A 19,302-nucleotide genomic window follows, 5' to 3' on the forward strand; every position below is an offset into this window, starting at 1 on the left:
ATCTGCTGATTGGCTGACAGTCGTGGTATATTTAGCAATAAGGTCGATGGGAGTGTTGTATATGGCCAATATACCGGCTAAGGGCTGTCTAAGGCACAACGCAACAAGATGCTTACTGCGATTATAACTGTTACCAATTAATTAGAGCAGTAAAAATGTTTTGTCATACCCGTGGTATACAGTCTGATACACCACGGCTGTCAACCGAATCAGCATCAGGCTCGAAACCACCCAGTTATAAATAGACTGTATACCACGGTTATAAACACAATGTATTTTTACTACTCTATTACATTGGTAACCCTAGTTTAAAAATAGTAATAAGGCACTCAGGGGTTTTGTGGTATATGGCCAATATACCAGGCTAATGTTGTATCCACGCACTCCACGTTGCGTTGTGCTAATAAGCTCTTGCCATGGTATTTGGCAAGATACCACACCCCCTCAGCGGCCGTATTGCTTAAACATAGCACCATTTATATTATCATGTCTTTCCTGTGAATAATAAATCAACATGTGGAGTCGAACAATAAACAGGCAGGCTGGATGTGTGGTGAGGCTCTTACTCCTTCTTGCAGTGAGATGAATATCATTTTACTCTGGTCTTTGATCTTGAAGTTCAGTTTTTCATTGCCTGCCTGTCGACAGGGTTAAGACAGGGTTAATGCTGCTTAGTGAATGTAGAGTAGAATGTGACTGGGCATCAATGTGTGGTTAGGTATGCTCTTACTTCTGCTCCTTCCCACTGGTTGACAGTTGGTTCCACCAGCTCACTCTCCCTGTGTAGAGAGAACTGTCTGAACGAGCGTTCCCCAGAGACTGGCGACAACATCCACCTGAGACAGCGAGATGGTGGTAGGAGAGAGAGAGAGAGAGACAGACAGAGAGCGAGAGAGAGAGAGACGAGAGAGAGAGAGAGAGATGAGGAGAGAGAGAGAGGAGAGAGAGAGAGAGAGAGATGAGAGCGAGAGAGAGAGAGAAGAGAGAGAGAGGAAGAAGAGAGAGAGAGAGAGGAGAGAGAGAGAAGAGAGAGAGAGAGAGAGAGAGAGAAGAGAGAGAGAGAGAGAGAGAGAGAGAGAGAGAGAGAGAGAGAGAGAGATAATGGAGAGTCTATAAACTCAGAACTCTAACATGTCTATCTGAACATATCTGGAGGTTTTAAGGTTCACTACCTCATTAGTGCTGTGCTGTACTTGTGCTCCATGGATGGAGCTGTGAGTGTAAGGCATCACCTGAACAGAAGACACATGAACAAACCCCTGCTGCACATTGTAATGGCTATACAGCTCATTTTCCATGAGAGTGATTACTAACCGATGCTGTTTGCCTTTCTGTGCCAGTGCAAAGTGTGAGGATATATGTCATAATAGAGCCAAGAGGTTTTCAATGAGAGCCCATCAATTGATCAGGAAAGTCTTTGGGCCTAGTTACACAGTAAGGCTACCGGCTATAATAAGGGCCCAAGTTTTTTCCTGATCCGGTCACATGGTCAGCAAAAACCTCCTATCCCTAGTCATAAACCCTACCAGAATGTCCCAGACCCATTGTGTAAGTGTGTGTCTGACCTGGGCCACCTTGACATGGTAGTTCTCCCTGAGAGAAGCCATCTCCAATTTCATCAGCACCACTGCTCTCTCTGGACTCCAGGGCTTACCCAGGGCTACCAGCTGCTCCTGGCCCCAGCGCTGAGACCTCCCCAGCTGGGCACTCAGCTCTGCCAGCCTGCCCTCACAGGACCGAGTCTAGGTGAGAGAGGGATGATACCTGTCATTGTCATTTCCTAATATACTATTTGTTCTAATTTCTGAAGACTGATGGACCTTTAAAATGAATGATGAACAATGAGTCACAGCAACATGCAATGTATATTCATGAGGGTTTCCCATAACCCTGCCCACATAGAAACTGGGAAACGATAGTTCATTAGTTAATTACATTGTAGTGAACTCCTCCATAAACATCTCCTTCTAGTAACCATGTCCTGTCATAGTCACATTCATCTGACTCTAAATCACTCTTAACAATGCTCGCGTATGCTTATATGCATGTACATGTTGAGCCACTACATCAAAGAACTGGTCACTGGTCAACATAAATTACAAGTTTTTCTTTATAGGAACAATGTGAAGGACAGCAGTAACCAGTCCTCCCCAGCCACATCCCCTGCCCTATCCTCTGCCTGCTTGGCTGGGACACACGGAGGCTGTGCAGTGTTCACATCCCCACCACAATGACCTTTCCACAAGCCCAGGGAGCACGCAATGCAGACGAGAGGCAATACATTTAATGAAAGAAGCAAAGGCAATTAAAGTGGTGTGTGTGTGGGGAGTGGGAGGGAGCCTGACTGGAGGCTCCAAACTGCAGTACAGCAGCTCTTTATTCCCCCCAACCCCTGTGTGACAGCATCGCAACCCCAGTCTGATCATCCTCTTGCTGCGTTCACCTGCTAATCCAGACAGGATTAGGACAGCCGTGCACACACCCACAAATACACACACACACCCCCCATCTAAGCTACACATACATACAGTATGTAGATACACATCAAGCACATAGAAAACACAGACACCACACACTGATGTTAACACATTCACACACATAACCACACACACGTTTAGGTGTGTGAAATGAGTTGCTCTCCCTCAGCCCAGTGTCTTCCCTCCCCACCTCCCCAGAACCCAGCCATACCACACGGCCAGAGAATCATTACTCCCTTCCTCTGATCCCACCAAGCAACCAGCAATTATTTCTAAAAGTGGAAAGTAAAAACAGACAAACACACACACACACACACCACACACACACACACACACACACACACACACACACACACCACACACACACACACACACACACACAACACACCACACACACACACCACACACGACACAACACCACACACACACACACACACCACACACACAACACACACACACACCCTGCTGCACATAATCATTATTTTTTTTGTGGGACGGGTTGCGCGGGAGGGGGCAACTCACACTTCATTTTCTCTGCGGATTGCTGACCGCAAAATGACAAGGATCCTCTTCCTAACCAATTAAGAGGGCAGAGCGCCGCTGTTACCATGCAACATTGACAGCACTTAAGGAGGATGACGTGAGACCACAGCGATGAGCCACAGAGATGTGCCCTCGGCTAAACACACATACAAACACATTGTAGAGAGGTTGGCACTGCAGAGCAAGCACACACAGCTCTTATGTGCCTGTGTACACAAAACAAAGTGCTTTGATTTGTCACAATACAAACACAATGCTTAGAATATTTAAACCATAAGGCTCTTAGACATTTTCAACATTTCAATTGAAAACCTATTACTACATTTCTGTACTGTATGAGGCTTAGCATAAAACTGATTATATTTATATTTGTGTGTGTGTGTGTGTGTGTGTGTGTGTGTGTGTGTGTGTGTGTGTGTGTGTGTGTGTGTTGTGTGTGTGTGTGTGCTGTGTGTGGTGTGTGTGTGGTTGTGTGGTGTGTGGTGCGTGTGCTGGACATGGCAGACTCTGTGGGGGTCTGGGAGGAGGTCTCATTATCCAATCAGCTTTAGGAATACAGCCCCGGACACACAGAAAGGGCCCTGCTACAAGTCACACCTCTTTTCTCTACAACAGAACCTGCTCTCTCCTGTAGTGGTCAATTAGTGTACAACGCGACCTGTGGAGGTTAAGTCTCTACTTCACAGGGGCTGTGTGCTCCACACTAATGACCAGGCATTATAAGGGTGTAGTGTTCATTTCCAGCCCTGGGTGTATATTACACTAGATAACCCCCTTTCCTATTATACAACACATAAGGTTGAAAGATTGAACCATCACACTTCTAATCATGTGATGGTGTAGTGGTTGGCTACAGGCTGTAACAGTCTAGGATTTAATGTGAGGTTATCTGGTTCATGACCTAATGGTTGGATACAGGCTGTAACAGTCTAGGATTTAATGTGAGGTTATCTGATTCATGACCTAATGGTTGGATACAGGCTGTAACAGTCTAGGATTTAATGTGAGGTTATCTGGTTCATGACCTAATGGTTGGCTGTTGACAGTGTAAGATCTAGAACCAGATCAGTGGTTATTGGATATTGACAATGAAATGGATGGTTATTGGTTAATTGCCATGAGGATGAATGGAAATGTTGATGTGTAGATCCTTCTCTCTCACCTCGTCCAGTGACTGTCTGCTGGCAGTGCGTAGTCTGTGGAGCTCTGCAGCCAGCTGCCTGGTCCTCTCCTCCTGGCCCCCTCTCTCCTCTGACAGCTGGGAGCTCCTCTGCTGCAGGCGGGACAGCTCACTACGTAGACCTGCAGCCTCACCACTCTGCTCAGCCATCTGACCAGTACCACCACACACACAGCCGCACACCACAAAACAAACATCCACACAAAATATACATTGTTAGTCCCACTACACATTATTTCCTCACAGTCATTACCCTAAAACAAGTTGAGAGTTGATGTCATTGTTTTAACGTCAGTATTTTCAATACATGCCTGACAGAGTACCAGTGTGTAAGCAGGGCACCTACCAGCTCCATGCTCTCTCTATGGGAAGCCTGGGTGGAGGCCAGCTCCAGTCTCAGCTCTCTGAGGCTGTGTTGTGCTGCTGCTGTGTCCCTGGTCCCCTGCCTGCTGTTGGCCTGGGCCTCCTCTACACACTCCCTCAGCCTGGACACTGTCTCCTGAAGGACACTCATCTGGAGAGGAGAACACACACATGGAACATGGGCCCCAAACTACACACAAAATACACTCATATGGACAGTATGTGACTGTGACCTCTTGGCTGTGGCTCTGGCTCTGGCCCTCCCTGCTCTCCAGCTCCCTCCTGCACTGCTGCAGCTGAGCCTGGCAGGCTGTCTGTTCCTCCTGCAGCCTCTGGGTGGTGCTCTGCAGCTCTACCACACGCTCCTGCAGGCACCCCACAGTCCTCTCCCGCTCCTTCAGCTGTAGGACAGACAGGAGAAACCCCTATCAGAGCTCCCATCAGGTGTGTGTGCCACTGTGTGTATATCAGGCTCAAAGATAGATGGGACTAAATCTGACAATCGCAGCGCCATCTTAGCTCTCTGTTCCACGATTAAGTAACATGGATGGGCAGATAGATGAGAGATCTGCACTTATATGCATGACAGATTTTAAATTGGGATTAAGGAGATTAATTTCAGGCCGTAATTGAGTGAGAAACTTTTTGATCAGATTGATTTAACTTTCTAAAGATATGAATTATGTGCTTCAATTAAATTTCCTAGCAGCTGAACAGTTGGTAAATTGCCGCGCTTCAGGCTTGTATCCCTTTGGCTGGTGGAAAACTATTATTTCACTAAATTCATGACGTGTGCAGATCTGACTCATTTCTCTTGCTTCCTTGGGGGTTAAAAAAAGAATTACTATTTTTGAAACACAAATTCAGAGACGGAAACTAATTCAATTTGCGAGCATGGCTGGAGGGGGAATCTGAGTGGATTGTAGATGAGTGTAGCCAGGCTTCAGTCAGACACTATGTGAGGAGAAGACGCTCTCCTGATGAATGGAAAAACAACATCCTGTAAAGCCAAAAAATGCCTTTTGAAACGTTTAACTGTCAGCAAGCACAGGTTTAATTCATGAGGTTCACTGACACTAATTATTTGTGTTGGGAAATTGCATTTAGTCATAAATCAACAGAAAAACACTACAGTATGATTAACATGTGTTGTGTGAGTGTGACATGCATTTGCAATATGTGTGAATTTAATGACTGCATATTTCTAGTTGAGCGCTAGTTTTTGGATACATTAGTATGTGTGTGAAAGCACCTGGTTGAGTGCTGAGTTGTTGACTGCACATGTCTAGTTGAGTGCTAGTTTTATATACATTATTATAAACTGGTTGGTTCAAGCCTGAATGGTGATTGTCTGACAGCCACGGTATATCAGACCACGGGTATAGCAAAACATTTATTTTTACTGCTTTAATTACATTGGTAACCAGTTTATAATAGCAATAAGACACCTCTGGGTTTGTGGTATATAGCCAATATACCATGGCTAAGGGTTGTATCCAGGCACTCTGTGTTGCGCCGTGCATAAGAACAGCCCTTAGCCATGGTATATTGGCCATATTGCACAAACCCCCGAGGTGCCTTATTGATTAATAATAGTGTTTGACTCTACCTGGCTGTGAGCTGCTTCCAGGTTGGTTCTGAGCTGGTTTCTCTCTGACTCCAGCTGGGCCTCTCTCTCCCTGGCCCCCTGGTTCCTCTCCTGCAGCTCCTGCTGCCTGTCCTGCTCCTGGGACAGCTCTGCCCGCAGTGCCCGACTGGCATCAGCCTGCTCCTGCAGCTGGAACACAGAGAGACAACCACAGTCACACACCCAACCAACCGACCACACGTTTACAGGCAATATTCTGAGGTTAGGCTACATTTAGTCTTAGCATAGGGGTTCCCAAACCTTTCCAGTCCGGGCCCCCCTTCCAGCATTGGGGAACATCCTGAGCATGCGCAACGTCTATTTCTATGGGCACAAGCACTGTTCATGACACAAACTGTTCACACCCCTCTTGTTGGTGGAGAGAACTTTGCAGGTTTAAAGCTTATTTCCTGCAATTCTACACATTTTGTAATGGGGTGTAATGAACATTTTAAAGTTTTAAAGCAAATTGTCTTGCAATTCTATTCATTTTGCCATGTCTAATGTGCATTCATGCCATATTTGAGTGACAAAAAAATGACACCAATATATATCGTAAAAAATAAATAAACGTCAGCTGACATGGGCTAGTTGATCTGGACAAGTTTTAAATAGCTGTCTAAGGTATGCAATGATTGACATGACAAGAGGAACTGATGATGCACTACCCAATTTGGAAATTGCACCCTGTGTATACTAATATTACAACTTTCAAGTTTAAAGCCGGACTGAGTTCCTTCAATTGTTTTTTAAAAGGGCCTCCCGAGTGACGCAGCGGTCTAAGGCATCACTACAGGCGTCACTACAGAGCCCGGTTAGATCTGTTTCACAACTGGCCATGATTGGGAGTCCCATAGGGCGGCGCACAATTGGCCCAGCGACGTCCAGGTTAGGGGAAGGTTTGTCTGGTGGGGTTTTACTTGGCTCCACGTGCTCTAGCGACGCCCAGCCCAGTGGCGGGCTGGGCGCCTGCAGGCTGAGCTCGGTCGTCAGGTGAACAGTGTTTCCTCCGACACATTGGTGCAGCTGGCTTCCGGGTTAAGCAACGGGTGTTAAGAAGCTAGGTTTGGCGGGTCATGATTCGGAGGACACATGACTCGTCCTTCACCTCCCGAGCCCGTTGGGTAGTTGTAGCGATGAGACAAGATCGAATGTTTTTTTTTTTTTTTATCTCAATAAAGAAGTTATCAGCAAAGTCACTGCTAGCAGGAAAAGTCAAGTGCTAGGCTACTGGGTCATTAGCTATCCCAAATCAATATATTGATCTAGTGTAACGGGACAACCTCTTTTCACGCCACTTTGATACAAAGTGATTTTCGTAGCAGGTTACGAGAGCATTTTCGCTAAACCTAAACATTTTCCTAACCTTAACCTCAGTCTCCTAACCGGCTACGACAAATTCACTTTGGTATTGAAGTGGCGTTAAAAGACTGTTCCTCTAGTGTAACAGACCCTAAATGACTGGGAGAGGCTCCCCAAGGTGGTGACTGGTTTCAGAACACTGTTTGTAGGAACCTGTTAGTTGGTTGGATAACTTTATGTGTTAATGTTGGGTCTTACCTGCTGCTGTAGAGTCCTGAGTGTGTCCTTGGTGCTGGTCAGCTCTGCCTCTAGCTGCTGAGCCCCCTGCTGGTGTGTGTTGGCCTCCTGCTGAGCACTGAGCTGGGCCTGCCTGCTCTCCCCTGCCTCCTTCTTCAGACTCTCCACCTGGGTCCTGATACACACACATAGCCAGACACACCGTCAGTCAGGGGCTCCCAGTCTTTAAACGACCACTACTTTCAAACTGGCATGTTTGATACCTCTCTCTGCCATAGCTACCCCCCACATGCTGTAAACTTTGTTTTCACTATTGTTGACATTTTCAAAATCAAAGGGAATTTAATTTATTTTGTGATGTAATGCGAGAAACGTAATCATTGGAGAGTAATGCGTATGTGTTTGTGTCTGCCAGATTTAATCTGAGCAGGCAAGCCTGAACATTTAATGAGAGGACGTTGCACTAATTCTGTCTGTGCGGTGCTTTGCGGTGTGGCATGGTGTAGTGGGGCGAGCGTTGGGCTGATGGGGCGCCGGGGCGTGAGTGATGGGATCAGAGCTGTGTGTGTGAGGGATGGCCAGGGCCTGTTTACCGCCAGGTGAAGCAGCTAATCAAATCCCAGAGAGAGGCCCAGTTCAGCGCCCTCTCTCCCTGAGACATTAACTCAGACCACAGCCAAGCGTCAAAGCCCTAGCCTGCCCAGGGAGGGACACACCACGCGTTAGGGAGGGTGACGAGGGACGCACCAGCACTGTGAAGGAGGAACTTATACTGTACGTAGAGCAGAGTGTGAGGGTGGCGTTCCCTAGGGACATGTTCTACCAAGGAGTTGCCCCTCCTCTCTGCCAATACCCATCCGATAAGCAACACCTTTACAGTCTAAGAAAAAGGGAGAACGAGAGATATGGAGGAGGTGGGCGGGGGTTGAGGGGTAAAGCCCTTCCAGAAGTGAGTGAGTGTTTGAGAGAGTGTGTGTGTGTGTGGAGGGGGGGGGGCCCAGAGCCTTCTCAGTGCTCACCTCCCTCTCCCATTGACAAGGCGGCCGCAGTAACAGCAAATCGATGGCTCGTGAATCCCCTGCATCCCCCCCTCTCCAGGCTGATCAATATCCCTGGCAATTAGAATCCCCTATCTGCATGGTTGTGGGGACGTCTGGGTGGCTCGCCAGCCCACAAACACCCAATTTAGTCCTCAGCCTATCACTTAATTACTAAATCCTCCCTAATGCCTATTGGCAGGCAGTGGGCGCACTCCAAGCGGAGGGACGGCTGACTGAACAGGAGACCTTTGGCAAGGTGCTGGTTAAGACGCTCCCATCCCTCTTCTCCTGGCCAGTTAAACATCTGATTTCACAAGAGGGCCCCGACCTGGAATGATCCGCCTATCGAGCGGCCGGCGCACACACAGCCCAGATGGACAGGGGGGGAGGAGGGGGAGAGCGGGGTAGGCAGCGTGCCAAGGGTCACAAAGCCAAAACACTTTTCTCTCTTTCTCTCAGCCACTAAGATACAGACAAGATTGAGAGTGTGTGTGAGGCACAGTTGGTTTTTAAACACATTTAACATCAGATTTTCATTTGATCACATTTTTTTCACAGGCATTATTTAGAGTGATTGTTTGAGAGGCTTGTCTGAGTCATAAAGACACTGTGGCCTTACTTGCCAAAAGGTTCAGTTTGGATCTAAATGGGAATAAGACAGTCTTACAGACTCATGGCAATCAGCAAATACTCAAGTCACTGTTGAACTAATGGCTCAGTGAAATGTGAAGGATTGGGGTTAAAGACAGGGTTCACGACATGAAGTCATGCTGTGTGCTTGGCGGTGGAGGGCTGCAGGTCCCGACAGAGATCATTGAGTCACGGTTCTGCATTTTTCATCCTGCGGCCAAATCTTTCCAAGGAAATTCACTTAAATATGATTAGGCTGTAGTTTACTACAAGCGTCTGTACATAAATATTGATAATAATGGCAAGAAGCGGAGGGAGCTCAACCATCGTGAGTCAAGGTGCAATCCAAAAATGTGATCATCAATTGAAAAGGAAAAGGCACAACGCGCAAATACCATGGTGAGCATTCTGCCTTTTTCCTTTTCAATAAATATTGATTACTCGTTTATTTGTATCTGCCTACAAATCGTACCGCTCCTAAAAGGTATAGCTATATCCTATATGCAAAACGTAGCTCAAGAGAAAGTGCAAGTGTCAGCTGTCATCATTCTTGCTGCTTCAAGTTCAGTAGCCATACCTTTCCTAGTTGGGCGTGTGAGATCAGGTGCGCGTTTGGTCTCAATTTAATAGAGTAGGCTGTAGCCTATGCATAGGTGGAGAAGCACGGGGCAGTTCTCTTTCCAAGGAAATTAGCTTCATAAATATAATTAGGCTATAGTTTACTACACTGCCTAGTAATACATATGAATCACCCATATTATTTTGTCAGTCTGAAAATCGTCCCGCTCCTAAAAGGTAGGCTATTAAACGTAGCTCAAGAGAAAGTGCAAGTGTCCGCTCTCTCTCCAACTCTGCTCTCTTCAAACWACMTCTAACCTATTGGCTGATATAGCCCAGTAATARWGATAGCCTAACATAATGGAGAATGTGAGAATCTCTGGTAATTTAACCTATTTCTTAGGTTATTTTTGGACATTCTGATATTGACTATAGAGCACAAAATTGCTAGGACCATGGCTAGCAAGCTAGCTGCATCACATACGCCTAAAATAACATTGCGGGACCGCGGTCGGGTTCGGGACCAGTTCTTGCGGGAGCGGGTGGGAGTCGGACAGAAAGCCAGCGGGAGCGAATAGGTGCGGTATGAAAAGCTTGTGGGTGCGGGTGGGAATGGCATGAATAAATCAGTCATGCGCAGACCTCTACTTGGAGTCAGATAGAGACAGACAGTCAGAGTGCTTTAGGGAACCCAAAGCCCTGTAGAGTACCTGTAGCCCTGCAGCTCATGTTCTGTGGCGCAGAGTCTCTCCTTTAAGGTGCGTAGCTCTGCCTGTAGCTTTCTCTGGGCCTGCTCTGCCCTTACCACCTCTGCCACCCGCTCTGCCAGGTGTTCCTGTGCCCGATGCTGCCCCCCCTCCACCAGCAACACCTTCTCCTCCTGACGAGCCAGCTCCTGTGCTGAGACACAGACACAAACATAGACACATAACATATTTTGATCATTTACTATCAACAATGCTATTATATTACATATCTTATATGTTATCTTGTGTGTTGATTTGCTGTTCTTCTGCATCCATGCATGTTCTGTTATTTCTTATTTTTATGGTCCCTCTGAGTGCATATGCATATGTTAGTATGCATGTGTGAGTGTGAGTGAGTGTGTGTGTCAGACAAACGGCCCCAGGCTGTGAATTGATGGGCTGTTTCATTGCTGGCTAGCTGCTGAGGCTTCTGGGGCAGGCAGGACGTAAACAGGTGACCATCTCAGACTGCTCATTAAAGTCAGCCCTAGAGGCTGCACTGCTGCTGCTGCCACTACAACCATGTCACTCTCCTCTTTCTCCCCTTCCCTCCTTCCATCAGCATCACTCTCATTCCTTCTTCCTCATGCCTCTTCTGCTTTTAACTGTTTTTAGAACCTATTCTCCACCAAGGAAGGGGGCAGGAGAGAGAGAGAGAGAGACAAACAGCCAGACAAAGAAAGACAAAGCAAGATAGAGAAATAGGGAGAGAGAGAGAGCTACAAATGTACCTGACTACACTCTGAAACACGAGTCCACCTTTATAGACACCAGTCACCCAGCTCACCCCCCAGGACTGTGTCCTCCTCCTACCTGTGTCCCTGCAGCGTCCCTGGGCCTCCTTTAGTTCCTCCATGAGGGTCATCAGCTGGGTCCTGAGAGAGCCACACTCTGCCTCTCTCTGCTGTCCTTCCCTCCTGGCCCTCTGGACGTCAGCCTCCAGGCCCCTGGCTGCAGCCGCCTGCCGCTCCACCTCCACAGCCCGACTCCTCAGAGTCTCCCGGGCCTCCAGCAGGTCAGCCTCCGAACGCCTCAGGAGGTTATCCCGCTTCTGCACCGCCTGGGAGGGAGAAGAGGGAAAGCTCAGTCAAAGTGTGAGTGTATGTGTGTGTGAACATATACTCCTGTGTGTGTATCTTCTTACCCAGAGTGTTCCATGTATGTGTGTGTGTGTGTTTTCCACTTCCTGAAGTTCTGAGTGAGTATGTCAGTGAGTGAGTAGGTGTATGTAAGCTCTTTCTATCCTATCCTTCAGGTATGTTGGAGGTGAGGGGGCCTGGCCTGGCGCCGCAGTGTGTACCTGCTGTCTCTTGGCACACTGGGTGTGGGCAGCCTGCAGGTCCTGCTCCAGCCTGGCAGCCCTCTGCTCTTGAGCTCCCACCTCCTCCAGCCTGCGCTGGCCCTCCATCATGGTCTCTGCCTGGAGCTGCCTCCCAGCCTCTTGCAGCCACAGCACCTCTGCAGCACACACAGTACACACCGTAAACACACACATGGATGCACACGCACACGCACACACACACACACACACACACACACACACACACACACAACAACACACAACACACACACACACACTAACAAATAACTCTATGTATTCTATCTAAACACAAAGTTATTGGTTGAGTTGTGTCATGCCCTCCACACCTGCCACAGTGTGTCCTTGAGCTGGGTGAGTCTGGACACCTCCTTCTCAGCTGACGAACCTCTGACTGGCACACACTGAGGTCCTGGCTACCCTGGGCACACGCTCCACGGTCTGGGAGAATGCCTACACACACACACGCACGCACGCACACACACGCACACCTGTCACACACCTATGACTATGCTGAGAGGAACGGGGACCAAAGCCCAGGCTTTCCACATCCTCACCTGAGCGACCCAGCATAGCAATGCCCCCCCCCCCCCACCCACAGGACATCTCCACACTTGCTCAAAGCGGCGTTCAGTGAAGCGCCTGCCCCTAATTTGGCATTTCCACCATGATGGCATGAGTATCATTGTGGAGGAAGTGTCCTGTGTTAGGGGAGCACCTATCTGACAGGTGTCACATCCAATCTGCACAGACCTACTGATGTTTTAACTATTCAATTAACCAGCCAACTGCACTGTGTGGCTGCCATGACATATTTACCTAAGATAAGTTGTGTGTGTGTGTGAGCGCAGGCAGCTGACAGGTCAACATGTCACTGTCACTCTTCCTCCGGAAGAGTGTGTGTGTATGTGTGTCAGCCATCTCCCCACTGCTCTCAGACCCTATCAAACGTGGTGGAGAAAATACAAGCCAACAGCTTTGAGTGAAATATGTACGTAAACATTAAGTGAAAATAAAAAAAGTATAATTCAGCCATGTTGCGGAGGGAAGATCCTGCAATCTCCCCCTTCATCTCAGACCATTAAAATAACGAGTTGTCACCAGGCTCTGATTTCACTACCCCCTGACGCTGACACCCGTCAAGACAAATCTAGATTTCATGGCCACTTACAGATGTATAAATAGTCAAACGAGGTGCTCTAACCATCTATAAAACGCAGCTAAKAGGTTGCCAGAAGATGGCGGGCATCGTGGGCCAGCCGGGCTGGGTAATCAATCTGGGCTGAGTCGGAGTGGAGCGGGGAGCYGTGGCTGCGTGCGTTGGGAGRAGGGCAGTAAATCACGTCAGCYCAGCGCGGGCGCTCCTCTGACACGCCAGCCACTCCAGCTGACACTGGGCCTGCTTGACAGCCTGATGGATCGCCCCACTACACTCCATTAAAGGCAAACGGGCACACGCATGCTGACATAACAAACAATTAGTCACCGTYGCCGTTATGGACCTTGGTTGGTGTGGGTCGGCGTCTGTCTGGCGATGGCTGCTCTGACTTCCTGTCTAGGGTCAGTTTAAAGCCAGGGTTGGAATACACAGAACTACAGTYAACMTACTGAACATACAGTAGGACCAAACTTRTAASTWTAGTTGATGAGTMAAGTTTTAAAGACAATGACTTTCTCTGGRCACTGTGATTTCACTGGCCACAGTGACTGGTTGTGTTAGCAGGACTCCAGCATGAAGAGGTGACGTGTTCTGCCCCTACTGTACCTGTTGTAGTTCCTGGATGCGGGCAGAGCTGCGTGTCGTAGTCTGAGTCAGAGCGGATGTGAGTGGCTCTGTAGACAGAGAAATCAGCTTGGCTCTTCACCACACTCTCCTCCTGTTCCTCCACCTGAGAGAGGCACACAGGAACAAACATAGRGCACAGATATATCTGTTGACAGACCGGTACAGAAACTGTACCGGTACAGAAACACTGTTGACTTTAGTAGGTCTCTCCTCCCATTTCCTTCCTGTGTTGTGTAGTTGAGTGTTGCGAGGTAGAGACAGAAGGACTGGCTGGAGCTCTGTGAGACTATGGTTGAAGGGCAGACTGCATGGGGTCCTCCTGTCTGACTGTGGGTGAGGCAGGCCGGGGGTCACTATGAGACCAAGTTTGGGGCTGAGGTGCTGGGTGAATTCACACTAATGAAACAGAGACAGGCAAACAGAACGTTTCCCCTCAGTCTCCCCATCTGGAAGCTGTGCTGGGCTTGATGGCTCGTGACTGGAGCACATTCTGCTTCTCACAGATGAGTTGGTCTGTCTGAGTACACACACACACACACACACACACACACACACACACACACACAAAATGTCCTATTGGGTTTCGGTGCTTTGTCAGGATTACTTTGTGCTGCTGCACTTATAAAACACTCCCAAATGGCCTCTAAGTTTATGAGGATAATATATCTATCTGAATACGGTGTTCCTCTCATTACCCACTGTTGTTATTTGTTGTCTATGTTTTCCAGACAGCCTTCACTGCAGCGTGTCTGTAGTGTTCATAAAGCCAGGGGCCATTACAGGCAGGATGAAGATGGAGTGAGAGGTGGTGAAATCAGCTAGTTGTATTGATGTCTCACAGCAGACTCAGAGCGATCGGCTCATTAAATGAAATCAGACTCTCTCTCTCTCTACCTCCCTCTCTCACACAGACATACACACACCCCAGTTTCCAGACAACACATGTGAACTTGGGAAAGAGGTAAAGAAACATTGGTGTGAAAAAATACCTTGGCAGGAAGTGATCACTTAAAAGGTATGCAGGTCAACACTCACTCACACACACACCACACACACACACACACACACACACCGTGGGTGAGAGATAGAGACTGATGAACCGAGCGGGTGGTGTGTCGCACTGTGCGCTCTAAGGACCCAGCTGAGGATGAGAGAGATCAATACTGTGTGTGTGTGCGATTGAGAGCCTCTGTGTTGCTAATGGAGCTCTGCTGTGTGGGAGGGGTGTTGTTAGGGACTGAGGTGGTGTGTGAGGGGGGGGGGGGGGGGGGGAAAGGGGGGGGGGGAAGGGCTGGGTTACAGCAGTGGAGAGGGGAGGGTGAGAGCTGGAGGTGATGGGAATGGCGCCTCCATTGTGGGCTCACAGAAGGGGGTAAGCGCCCCACTGGATCTCCAGCCACCTCCACACCACATAAACACTGAGCTCAACTGGGCACGGCTGCCATTATTTCAGCCACATATCGCATCCCCAGCAMGATTTTCCACTTTGCTTCTTCCGTGCATGGAGCTGTCAACCACCCCGTGTCTCACACACACGTGCATGCACACAACCACACACACCCAAACAAGTCCAAACATCAAWCCTTCCTCTCCACTGCTCTGCCCATGTAATCCAGTCTTCCCCTCCTCTCTGCTTCCTCCTGCCAGCCATTAACGGCTGTGCTCTGTGCTGTGCTCTGTGCTGTCCAGGGAGCTCACACTGCCTGTGTTTTCTCATTGTGTTTCCTCCTGTATGGGGGCCATGACGCCGATCAATAGGAATCAGTGAAAACACTTCCAGAGGTCCCCAGGCCTCCGACTCCCAGTGTGTTGTACCCTGTCTGACTCCACCCGTTTACAGATCAGGAGCAGAGATTGAGCCTTACCTACAGAGGTGTGGCGCGACAACTGACCTGCATGTAGCTTCACTCACCTGAGAGGCCAGTTGGGTATACTACAGTGCTAGTACTACTTGACTGGCTTTGACTTAGCCGCATGACTGGCACTGTTCCAGGTAGCAGGGGTAGTGAGCAGGATGAGTGGGCCTGACTGTAGGGGGAAACCACTGAGTGGACTAGTATGTTAATCTATGTTTGTAGTGGAAAGGGAGTGATCAGCACAGTGTGACCGGGTTTGTCTGTGTCTGTGGACGAGTCTGTCATTGGGAAGCTACATCCCTGTGGATGAGGCTCGGCCTGACTGACTGATCCACTGACCGATCTGCCTGACTGACTGGCTGGCCTAACTGGTGTGACTGACTGACTGTCTGACCTGTTGTCTCAGTGCGGCGGTGCTGTCTCTCATAGTGCTGATGACCATCTCACACTCCTGGCTGTGTTTGCGGCTGGACTCCAGGTCTCTCTGGGTGTCTCGGAGGTGCTGGCTCAGGGCACTCAGGGCGTCATCCCCGCTCTCCAGCTGGGCACTGTGGGCCTTCAGCTCCCCCGCTGCAACACCAACGCCTGGGCACACAGACGCAGCACACGCTCGTCCCGCTCCACCACCTGGGACACAGGGACGCGCAGGCAGGCACACAAACACACATATAAACAAGAGCATGCTATTAACACTCATAAATCAGACCTAGAGATGTACGCAAGAACAACTCCTGGCAACAGGGTATACATTTAACATTTACATTTAAGTCATTAGCAGACGCTCTTATCCAGAGCGCTTCCAGAGCGACTTACAAATAAACAGCAGAGATAAACCACAACACATGGAGCGCTTGGGGCTATATGGTTCTATCTGCATTTTGTCCAAATGGAGTTATTGACAGCCTGTTTCTGTTCAATGTTCTCTACCTATAAAGTACTCTAAATACCCCAATTCATGTTGTGTGGTAAAAAAATAAATACTAGATAAAAATTGCTGACACGTTCAAACCAATGAGGGTTTGTAAGTAACTTTAACACCAATTATCTTAGAATCATCTTCTAGCAGACGAAGCTCTAGCAGACAGAACCTCTAGCGGATAGAACCTCTATCAGATAGAACCTCTAGCAGATAGAAACTCTAGCAGACAGAACCTCTAGCGGATAAACTAAAACTCTAGGCAGATAGAACGCTCTAGCAGAAGAACGCACTAGCAGATCAGACTGCTAGCAGATAGATACTCTAGCAGAAAGAACCTCGACAGATAGAGCTTCTAGCAAGCAAGAAGCTCTAGCAGACAGAACCTCTAGCAGGACAGAAGCCTATGCGACAGAGCTTAGCAGAAGACAACTCTACAGGATGAACCTTAGCAGATAGAACCTCTAGCAGATAGAAACCTCTAAGCAGACAACTAGCAAGACCTCTAGCAGATAGAACCTCTAGCAGACAGAAAGCTCTAGCAGATAAGAACTCTAGCAGATAGAAGCTCCAGCAGATAGAAAGCTCTAGCAGAAGAAGCTCTAGCAGATAGAGCCTAGCAAGATAAGAGCTCCTAGCGACAGAGCCTCTAGCAGATAGAACCTCTAGCAGACAGAAGCGTTCTGTAACAGAACTCTAGCAGATAGAACCTCTAAGCAACAGATCCCGAAGCAGATAGAAGCTTTAGCGATAGATAGACATCTTGCCAATAGAAACCTCTGATAGAACCTATAGCAATAGAACCTCTAGCACGACAGAACCTCTAACGAGACAGATTCTAGCAGCGAACCTCTAGGCAATTTAGAAGCTCTAGCAGACAGAACCTCAGGCAGACATAAGCTCTAGCAAGATAGAAGCTCTAGACAGACAGAACTCTACGACAGAAGTCTACAGATGAACCTCTACGCAGACAGAAGCTTCTGTAGACAGACCTCAGCCAGATAGAAACCTCTCGCAGACAGATCCCCAAGCAGATAGAGCTTTGCAGATAGAACCTCTCAGCAGATAAAAACCTCTATAGAACACCTATCAGCAGATAGAACCGTACTACGCAGACAGAACCGTCTAGACAGACAGAATCTCTAGCAGCACAGACCCCAAGCAGATAGAAGCTTTAGCAGATAGAACCTCTAGCAGATAGTAACCTCTGGATTAGATACCTCTAGCAAGATAGAACCCTCTAGCAGATCAGAACCTCTAGCAGATAGAAGCTCTAGCAGATAGAAACTCTAGGCAGATAGAAGCTCTAGCAGATAGACCTTCTAGGCAGATAGACCTCTAGCAGATAGAACCTCTAGCAGATAGAACCTCTAGCGAGATAGGAACCTCTAGCAGACATAGCTCTAGCAGATAGAACCTCTAGCAGAGTGAACCTCTAGCAAGATAGAAGCTCTAGCAGATAGAAACTCTAGCAGATAGGAAGCTCTAGCAGGATCGAGAACCTCTAGCCAGATAGAACTCTAGCAGATAGAACCTCTAGCAGATAAAGCTCTAGCAGATAGAAGCTAGAAAAAGAAGAAAGCTCCAGTATCAGCTCTTAGTTTTCCTGCAGGGTGAGGATGGCGTGGAGCTGACCTGAGCCCTGGCTTCCTTCAGGTCCTCGTCCTGGCCTGTAGAGTGCTGTCCTGCTGGGAGTCTTGGTGAGGCAGGCCTGGTCTTGACCCTGTACAGCTCCAGGGACTGGGTCAGGGCTGCAGCCTGGTCTCTGTGTCCGCTGCTCTGCTCTCAGCCTCCTGCAGCACAGCCCTCAGCCTGGACAACTCTGCCTCCTGGCCCGCGACGGTTCTCCCTATCAGTTGCCTGGGGGACACATTCTCAGAACACTGTAGTCTACTTCAATATGCCTGTATAAATGGCTTACATAAACCTGCAAAGGCACAGTACTGAGGGTACTTCACTGCTTATTAAAGTGAGGAGAAATCCATGTTCCTGTCTTTCTGTGTACTGTACCCCTCTCACTCCCTCCCACCCACCTCCTCCTCTGCTGCCTGTGTATGTCTCTGGGCCTGCTCCAGGTCAGAGAGCGGAGGTGCTTCATGGTTGCTCTACATCTGCTGCAGCCTGCCCTGGTCTCCTGTAGCTCAGCCCTCAGCCCCACACCTCCTCCTCCACTGCTCTCCTGCTGACGCCGGGCCTCCGCCTGCCACCGCTGCAGCTCCCACGCAGAACACACACTGCCCCTGCTGGTTGTCCCGCTGGAGACAGAGGGTAGTGTCAGTGAGGGAGTGTGTAGGGAGAATGTGTGTGTGTTGTGTATGTGTTTTATTGTGTGTGTGTGTTGTAATTGTTTGTGTGTATGTATGTTTGTGTGTGTGTGTGTGTGTGTGTGTGTGTGTTGTTTGTATTTGTGTGTGTGTGTGTTGTTGTGTGTATGTATGTATTTGTGTGTGTGTGTGTATGTGTGTGTGTGGTCAGTATTTGTGTGTGTGTGTGTGTGTGTGTGTGTGTGTGTGTGGTGGTTGTGTGGTGTGTGGTGTGTGGTGTGTGTGTGTGTGTGTGTGTGTGTGTGTGTGTGTGTGGTGTGTGTGTGTGTGGTGTGTGTGTGTGTGTGTGTGTGTGTGTGGCTGTCGTGTGTGTGTGAGTGTGTGTGTGGTGTGTGTGTGTGTGTGTGTGTGTGTTGTGTGATGTGTGTGTGTGTGTGTGTGGTGTGTGTGTGTGTGTGG

General features: G+C 48.6%; 1 protein-coding gene and 1 long non-coding RNA gene across 2 annotated transcripts in view; one reads left to right on the plus strand and one right to left on the minus strand.

Moving 5' to 3' along the window:
- LOC111969114 (polyamine-modulated factor 1-binding protein 1-like) overlaps positions 1-18,452 on the minus strand; it is a 33,404-nt gene extending 14,952 nt beyond the window's left edge. Inside the window, exons 1-14 of the mRNA XM_070445303.1 lie at positions 18,440-18,452; positions 18,215-18,385; positions 16,058-16,290; positions 13,787-13,910; positions 12,355-12,474; positions 12,004-12,161; positions 11,517-11,763; positions 10,668-10,857; positions 7,751-7,904; positions 6,173-6,340; positions 4,797-4,964; positions 4,547-4,714; positions 4,183-4,350; positions 1,566-1,742 (exon numbers count right to left, since the gene is read on the minus strand). Coding sequence (XP_070301404.1) covers positions 1,566-1,742; positions 4,183-4,350; positions 4,547-4,714; positions 4,797-4,964; positions 6,173-6,340; positions 7,751-7,904; positions 10,668-10,857; positions 11,517-11,763; positions 12,004-12,161; positions 12,355-12,474; positions 13,787-13,910; positions 16,058-16,290; positions 18,215-18,385; positions 18,440-18,452 — 2,259 coding nt within the window. The remainder of the gene's footprint in view (positions 1-1,565; positions 1,743-4,182; positions 4,351-4,546; positions 4,715-4,796; positions 4,965-6,172; positions 6,341-7,750; positions 7,905-10,667; positions 10,858-11,516; positions 11,764-12,003; positions 12,162-12,354; positions 12,475-13,786; positions 13,911-16,057; positions 16,291-18,214; positions 18,386-18,439) is intronic.
- Positions 18,453-18,617: 165 nt separating this feature from the next.
- The window catches only part of LOC139028319 (uncharacterized), a 10,460-nt gene continuing 9,775 nt past the window's right edge, over positions 18,618-19,302 (plus strand). Inside the window, exon 1 of the long non-coding RNA XR_011480495.1 lies at positions 18,618-18,847. This is a non-coding gene — a long non-coding RNA (uncharacterized lncRNA). The remainder of the gene's footprint in view (positions 18,848-19,302) is intronic.

This window comes from Salvelinus sp. IW2-2015, linkage group LG10 (assembly GCF_002910315.2).
Source record: "Salvelinus sp. IW2-2015 linkage group LG10, ASM291031v2, whole genome shotgun sequence".
Lineage (NCBI taxonomy): Eukaryota > Metazoa > Chordata > Actinopteri > Salmoniformes > Salmonidae > Salvelinus > Salvelinus sp. IW2-2015.